The sequence below is a fragment of the Eimeria necatrix genome, genomic scaffold (assembly GCF_000499385.1).
Source record: "Eimeria necatrix Houghton genomic scaffold, Enh_scaff540, whole genome shotgun sequence".
Classification (NCBI taxonomy): domain Eukaryota; phylum Apicomplexa; class Conoidasida; order Eucoccidiorida; family Eimeriidae; genus Eimeria; species Eimeria necatrix.
Window position 1 is genome coordinate 1 of NW_013654411.1, and position 7,500 is coordinate 7,500.

Consider the following 7,500-nt stretch of genomic DNA (forward strand, 5'->3'; position numbering starts at 1 on the left):
GCGCGCCCGCGGCGGCCCCGACGCCGCGCCCGCCGCAGAAGACGCAGCCCCGGGGGGCCCCGAGGGGCCCCCGGGGGCCCCCTCGCACTGCGCAGGCGAAGGCGGGCCCTGCGGGTCCAGCGCAGCCACCAGCAGCGCGGAACTCGCTGCAGCAAGCGCCAGCGCGGAGGCACACAGCCGCGGCGGGGGCCCCGGGAAGCGGTCTTCCCGCGGCCGCGGCTGCTGCTGCAGCGCGCGGCCCCCCCCCGCAGCAGCAGCAGCAGCCAGCCGCCGCCGCGCACCGCCCCCGCGGCTGCTGCTGCTGCTCGCAGCAGCAGCGGCGCTCAGCGCCGCGGAAGCCGAGAACCGACACGCCCGCAGCAGCTGCAGGAAACCAATCATCTTGCAGCCCAGCGTGGGGGCCTCGTCGCTCTGCGCGTCTTTCGTTCGCGGCCCAACCTGCAGCAGGCCTCGAGAATGCTCAACATGCCTCGAAAAGTCACAAACACTTTCTTCTGCAAAACCCCGAAAACCCAAACCCAGCAAACCCCCAGAAGCCACACAACGCAGAGGCCTCACAGGCCTCACGCTGCAGCCCCACACCCGCCGCAACTCCGCCCACCAACCAGCTCCTCGCCGTTCCCCAAGTCTGCACACTTCCGACACTTTCTTTCACTCCCAAATGCACTTTTTTCCTCCACACAAACGCCCTTTGCCCCCACAAACACACCCACCCCCAGCCCCCACTCCCCCCAGGGCTGCTGCTGCTGCTGCTGCTGCTACTGCTGCTGCAGCAGCTCCAGGACACGCGGCCCCGCTGCGCAGGCCAACAACCCCCAGAGACCCCCGAGCGACAGCACATGAGCCATTAGAGGCACATTAAGGCATTATTGCTGCTGCTGAGGGCCTGGGGGCCAGCAACGGATGCAACTTTGCTGCTGTTCGCTGCAGCAAAGCCGCAGCAAAGCTGCAGCTGTCGTCGCTGGGCCACGGCGACTCGCCCTGCTTAGATAGGCTGTCGTGGATTTGTAGTGGCTAGCTGCTTCGAATTTTGTGGGGCGGGCCTCTTTAGGTTCATTCTGACCAGTGTTACCGCTGCAGCAGCTGCTGCTGGGCCAGAAGCAGCTGCTGCTGTCCCAGCAGCAGCACCAGCAGCAGCAACGCCCCACGCTGGTGCCTGGTGCAGACCGCTGGGAATGTGGCTAGGAGTTGTCTAGTCCTGCTAGTGGCGTTTAAACCCCTCTTACAGTATTTTGCTGCTGCTGCTGCTGCTGCTGCTGCTGCTGCTGCTGCTTCTTTGTTCTCTTGTAGAGAGGGTGGAGGGCCCTACAAGTTCACCGTGCAGCCTCTGTGGCGCCTGTGCTGCCGCTGGACTCTTCCAGCTGGTGCTGTTGCTGCTGCTGTTGCTGCTGCTGTTGCTGCTGCTGCTGCTGCAGGCTTGGGGACACCGCAGGCAATTTTGTAGCCACGGGGGTAACGCCATATTGCCCGTGAAGGCAAAAGCCTGCGGGGGCTCTCAGCAGCAGGTGTTTTTGCTAAACCCCAAGAGGGGGTTAAGGGCTGTAAACCCTTAAAGGGCGTTTAAAGCTCTAGACCCCAAAATAGCGTTTAGGGCCTCAAACCGTGAAGGACCTTTTAGGGTTTTGAGGTCAAACACCCTTTTGGGGTTTAGAACTGTTAAGAGTGAAGCCTTTTGCTGGGAAGTGCCGCCAGCCCCATATACGCGCTTACCTGCACTCGCGGCGATGAGGAGCGTGAAGCAGCAGCTGCTGCTGCAGCTGCTGCAGCACCTGCTGCAGCTGCTGCAGCTGCTGCTGCCTGCTGGTGTCAGGGCGGAGGCTGCAGCTGTTAACTATAGAAAAGGGATGCTGCGGCATGCACCTCTTCTCACTATGTAGAAGATAAAATTGGGAAAGAAATGGAGTTGTTTAATGGACTTAATCATTTAATTAGAAGACCCAAATATCCAAAAGAAATAATTCTTTTCTCACAAATACCGGCAGCAGAGCACACTCGCAAACCCAGCAGCAGCAGCAGCAGCAACCCCAGGGCTTTTGTGGCACTTGGGCCAAATGGCAGCAGCAACTTGAATAATTACAATTATAGATTTTGTGCTGCAGAGTCCCCGCGTGTCTGCAGGCCTGCCCCGCCTAGGGTTTAGGGTTTAGGGTTTAGGGTTTAGGGTTTGCCTGGCTGCTTCTCTCTAGCCCGAACGACCTAAAGCGAAGCAGCAGCTAGAAAGGATTTAGGCTTTAGGGCTTAGCTGCATCTGCAGCATCTTTCTAACTCAAATGCCAGTCAGTAGAACTGAAATGAAAAAAGAAAAAAGCTAAACTCACTGCTGCTGCCTGCTGCGCTTTCCAGTGTACAGACACCTCCCCCCTATCTGCCGCTGCTGCTGTCAGCAGCAGCAGCGGCAGGTGCAGGGACGACAGACAGTGGCTGCTGGAGCTGCAGCAGCAGCAGCAGCCGCTGCTGGTGGTTCTGGTGCTGCAGCTGTAGCTGCTGCAGCACCTGCAGCTGCCGCAGCGGCTGCTGCTGCTGCTCCTGGTGTGAATTCGGGTGCAGCAGCTGCAGCAGCAGCAGCAGCTGCTGCTGCTGCCAAGGCTACAGCTTCAGCCCGAAGTGACCTGTTCCCATTTTGTCCAGGAAACTGCTTCTTTGCTTTTGACCCTTCTGGGACTTGCAGCAAAAAAAACAGAAATGAATTCTTTACATTGCGAGTGCAGCACAGAGCGCCTGCGTCAGATCTTACCTTGCCGCCGCTATTCTTGCTGCTGCTGCTGCTGCAGCGCGAGGTGCTGCTGCTGCTGCTGCTCCGCTTTCATGCGGCCATACAGCAAAAGCCCCAGCAGCTGCTGCTGCGCGGCCCGCAGCGTCAAACTGACTGAAGTGCAGCAGCCCTGCAGCGTCCCTAGGAGGCGGAAGGGCGGAGACAGAAGTTGACCTGCAGAAAGCAGCAGCAGCAGCAGCAGCAGCAGCAGCAGCATTAGCAAGGGCAGCTCTTTGAAGCGAACCGCACCGGCTGGCAGCGCAGCAGCAGCAACGGCGCAGCAGCAGCAGCAGCAGCCGCCAGAGCAACTGTACTTCGCAAGTGCTATCTATGGCTTCCTTGGCTTGTTTCTGTGAACTTTGCGGCGCAGCGCTGCTGCAGCATCCAGCAGCAGCAGCAGCAGCAGCAGCAGCAGCAGCAGCAGCTGTGTCTCACCGGCGAGCCTTTGGGTGAGCTCTTTGCGTCTGGGGAAATCGGCCAGCAGCGAAATGCTTTGGGGGGGAATGAGCCTTTCTGGGGTCAAGGCAACAGCAGGGAGAGTTGCTGCAGCAGGTTTAGGCGGAGTGCCGAGCGCTGCTGCTGCTGCTGCTGAATCAGCAGCAGCAGCAGCTGCTGCTGCTGCTGCAGCGGCCGCGTCTTCTGCCTTCGCAGCAGCAGCAGAAAGGCCCCGCTGCATCAAAACAGCAAACAGCTCCTCAGGAGGGGCCCCAGCCACCGGGACATAAATGTATTTGTCTTTGGGTTTTCTGCGGGCGTCGCTTGCTGCTGCTTCATCTGCTCTTTCTTTGTTGGCAGCAGCAGCAGCAGCAGCCTGCTGCAGCAGCAGCCGCAAAGCCTCCCCCAGCCGGTCTTCTGCTGCTGCTGATGCATGCACAAACGCGTACAAAGACGCCCCCTGAAGATGCGGCAGCAGCAGCGCAGCAGACTCTGACACGCTGCGCGCAGCACCAGCAACAGGTACAGCAGCTTTCGCTAGTTCTGCTGCTGCTGCTGCTGCTGCAACTGCTGCTGGGTAGTCTTCTGGCTCCGGCAGCTCCAAGTTGTCCCAGTCGATGCCGGAGGTCTCAGCAGCAGAAGCAGCAGAAGCAGCAGCAGCAGCAGCAGCAGCAGGCTTCCCGCCTTCCTTTTTCTTCGCGTCCTTCTTCCCGCTGCTGCTGCTCTTGCTGCTGCGGCCTCCGCGCCCCGCAGCACCAGCAGCAGCTGACTTCGCCTCAGCCTCTTCTTGCTGCTGCAGCTGCTGCAGATCAACTCCTAAAGCTTCCAGAATCTCTTCATCGCTCAAAGGAGGATCATCGAAGCGGCCCCAAAGACGCGCATACATTTCTTCGTCCTGCGCTTGCTGCTGTTCCTGCTGCTGCTGCTGCTGCTGCTGCTGCTGCTGCTCTTCCTGCAGCTGCAGGATGGCGGTGCGCATGAGGGAGTTCTTGACTCTCTTCAGCAGCACGAAGTTGTGAAGGCCATGGAGGACCAGCGCTTTGAACATTTGCTGCTGCTGCTCTTGCGTGAGCCCCGCAGCAGCCGTTCTGCTGCCGCTGCTGCTGCTGGTGAGCGTCTTGAGCTGCAGCAGCAGCAGCGAAGTCCGCAGCAAATACTTGGCCTCAGCAATCTTGAGGCTTTTGCCCTCCCTCGTTGTTGCTTTCCCTAAAGAGTTTTGCTGCTGCTCCAGCAGCTCGGCCTCTCTGGCTTCCTGGCAGAGCTGCTGCAGGCGCTGCCGCTGCCGCTCCCGCTGCTGCTGCGCCTGTTCCCTCTTTTGCTGCAGCAGCAGCAGGTGCTGCTGCAGCTGCTTCTTGCGGTTCTGCTGCCGCTGCAGCCGCTGCTTCGCCCGCAGAGCGACGATCTCCTCCCTAGTGACTGCGCCACTCAACTTGTGCTGCTGCTGCTGCCGCTTCTGCTGCCGATCTTGCCGCTGCTGTCGCCGCTGCTCCTTCTGCTGCAGCAGCCGCTCCCGCTGCTTCGCCTGGTTTGCCTTCCTGCGCTGCAGTATCTCTTTCTGCTGCTGCTCCCGCTGCTGCTGCTTCTGCTGGGCGGAAACAGCAGCAAGTCTGCTGCTGCCGCCTCTGCGCGGAGCGCCTAATGAAACAATAAAAGCCACCGGGGCATTCTGACTGTTGCAGCAGCAGCAGCGGCTGCTGCTGCTGCTGCTGCTGCACTGCTGCTGCTGCCAGACTCTGCTCAAAAGAAACGAGGGGCGGGAAAAGGGCGCGGCGCTGCAGCTGAAGCATGAGGAAGCAGAAGCAGACGACTGGTTGACCGCGAAGCAGAAGACACCGCAGCCAGCTGCTGCTGCTGCTGCTGCTGCTGCAAGGAGGAGCAGCACGCGAGGGAACCACCGAACGCAGTCGCCCATCGTCCCTCCAGACGCAGCAGCAGCAGCAGCAGCTGAAATTTTCTGCTGCTACAAATGCTGCTGTTGCTGCTGCTCCCTCCTATATCTGAGGAGACAGCTAGTCGGCACCGCCCTCCAAGACTGGCAGCTACTGCTGCAGCAGTAGCAGCAGCAGGAGCTGCCGCTGCTGCTGGATCTTATCACACGTTTTAGTCAGAACAGAAACAACTATGTAATATAATCACGTTGGCCATTTTGAGGGCTAGCTGCTGCTGCTGGTAATGCGGGGCTGCAGGCGACAGCAGCAAGAAGACGCATGCAGCATTGCAGCATGGGAAACGGAAGCAGCGGCAAAAGCCTCAGCAGCAGCAGCAAGATATGGATTTTCCCGAGTGGACTTCTAGGGGAAAGCGTACGTACAAGAGCAGCTGCTGTCGCTGCTGCTGCTGCAGCAGCGAGAAAGGCTTCGCCCTTCGCAGCGCCTCCTGAGGCGCATTCGGCGTGCCTGAGCAGCAGCAGCAAGCTGGAGAACAGCTGCTGCTTTTGGGAGCAGCAGCAGCAGCAGCAGGAGCCTCTGCTGCAAGGCAGTGCCCGGGGAACAGCCACGGCTGAATGGCTGCCGCAGCCCGTGAGCACATACATCCCCCCATGTTGAGGCAGAAGCTTCAGCAGCAGCAGCAGCAGCAGCAGCCAGAGGTGCAGCAGGAGCAGGGCCATCAGTCAGAGGCGCAACAGCAACAACAGCATCAGTCAGAGGCGCGAAAGCAGCAGCAGCAGCAGCAGCAGCAGTTGAAAGAGCTGCAAGCTTGAACCGGACACGTTGCAGCATCAGCAGCAGCAGCAGCAGTCAACGCCAGCAGAAGGTGCTGTAGCAGCGCCACAGCAGCGCCTCAGCAAGCCTGCATCATTAGGGACAGCAGCAGCTGCAACGGCAGCACAAGCACGGGCAGCAGCAGCAGCAGCAGCAGCAGCAGCAGCAGCAGCAAGACAGGATGATCGTCGAAAGACTACTCAATGTGCACCACGGGGGCCTGCCCATATCTTCTTTGGCTTTCCAGCCTCACCCTCTTTATGTTTCTGCGCATGCAGCGCCCAGCAGCAGCAGCAGCAGAAACAGCAAGGGCTGCAGCAGCAGCGGCGCTGCTGCTGAGACGGGGCCCGGCAAGCAGCGCCGCGCAGCAGCAGCAGCAGCAGCCTCGCAGCAGAAGCAGCAGCATGGGCCAGCAGCAGGCAGGCACCCCGCGGGTGAGAGCCACCGCTGTCCTGCTGCAGCTTCTGCTGCTGCTGCTGCTGTTGCTGCTGCTGCTTCTGATTCTGCTTCTGCTGCTGCTTTGCTTCTGCTGCTGCCGTTGCTGCTGCTGCCGTTGTTCCGGCTCTGGGGAGGCGACAACAGCCGACGCCCCACATAGATAAGCCCTGCTGCTGCGGTCACTACTCTAGGCTGCGGTATAACCCCTGCTGCTGCTGCTGCTGCTGCTGCTGCTGCTGCTGCTGCAGGGCGGCGCTACTGGCAGTACGAGCGGCTGGCAACAGCAGCTGCTGCTTCAGTGAAGATTTGGGTGCTGCATGCGCACCAGCCCCACGAGGTCTCTGCAGCCACGAGGAACGCACGAAGACAAGGTTTGCTGCTGCTTGTTGCTGCTGCAGTTGCTGCTCGCTGCTGCTTCTTGCTGCAGCAGCTGCTTCTCGCTGCTGCTGCTGTTCTTACGCGCATGCTGTGAAGCCGGCCCTTCTTGCCTGCAACAGCTAGTCTTATTTCTGTCTTTTGCCTGCAGCAAATCGAGCAGCAGCAGCAGCTGCTGCTGCTGCTGCTGCGTCACCTTCAAAGAAGCTGAAGGTTGATGCGCAGCAGTCGCAACAGAGCCCCCCACAGGATGCTGCTGGAGCAGCAGCCAGCAGCAGCAGCAACAACAGTTGCAGCAGCAGCAGCAGCAGCAGCAGCCCGGGCGCCGCTTCGGCGCAGGCTGACGACAATGCAGAGCCTGCCGCTGCAGCTGCTGGAGGGCCGGAAGCAGCACCAGCAGGAGCTGCAGCAAAGGCAGCAGCAGCAGCAGTAGCAGCAAAAGCAGCAGCAGCACTTGAAAGCTTTGGCTCTATAGATGGAAACACCCCAGTAAGGGGGCCCCTAACCCGGGCCACCTGTGTGTGGGGCGCAGCAAACCACAAGGCGAACATCACTGCCATTAAGTGGACGTGGGATGGTCAGCCTGCTGCTGCTGCTGCTGCTGCTGCTGCTCTGGCTGCTGCAACTGCTGCTGCTGCAGCCTTTGCTGCTGTTGGTGCTTCTGCTTCCCACGCCTTGGCTGGTGCTGCGGCTTTCTGGTCTCCTCTGGGGGCGTGGCTGTAGACCCTGCTGCTGCTGCGGGCCGTGCTGCTGTTGCTGCTGCTGCTAGTGCAGCTGCTGCTTCTTCTGTAGGGTGAC

General features: G+C 60.4%; 2 protein-coding genes across 2 annotated transcripts; both read right to left on the reverse strand.

Moving 5' to 3' along the window:
- Positions 1-1,856, reverse strand: ENH_00061870 (hypothetical protein; the record flags this gene model as incomplete). The annotated part of the gene is made up of 4 exons (XM_013582043.1): positions 1-494; positions 602-689; positions 1,227-1,305; positions 1,711-1,856. Coding segments are annotated over 4 exons (807 nt in total), but the record flags the coding sequence as incomplete, so codon positions are not given.
- Positions 1,857-2,744: 888 nt separating this feature from the next.
- On the reverse strand, positions 2,745-5,099 carry ENH_00061880 (hypothetical protein, conserved; the record flags this gene model as incomplete). The annotated part of the gene is made up of 2 exons (XM_013582044.1): positions 2,745-2,926; positions 3,188-5,099. 2 exons carry the CDS (start codon positions 5,097-5,099, stop codon positions 2,745-2,747), a joined length of 2,094 nt encoding a protein of 697 aa, XP_013437498.1.
- Between the last annotated feature and the right edge of the window lie 2,401 nt (positions 5,100-7,500).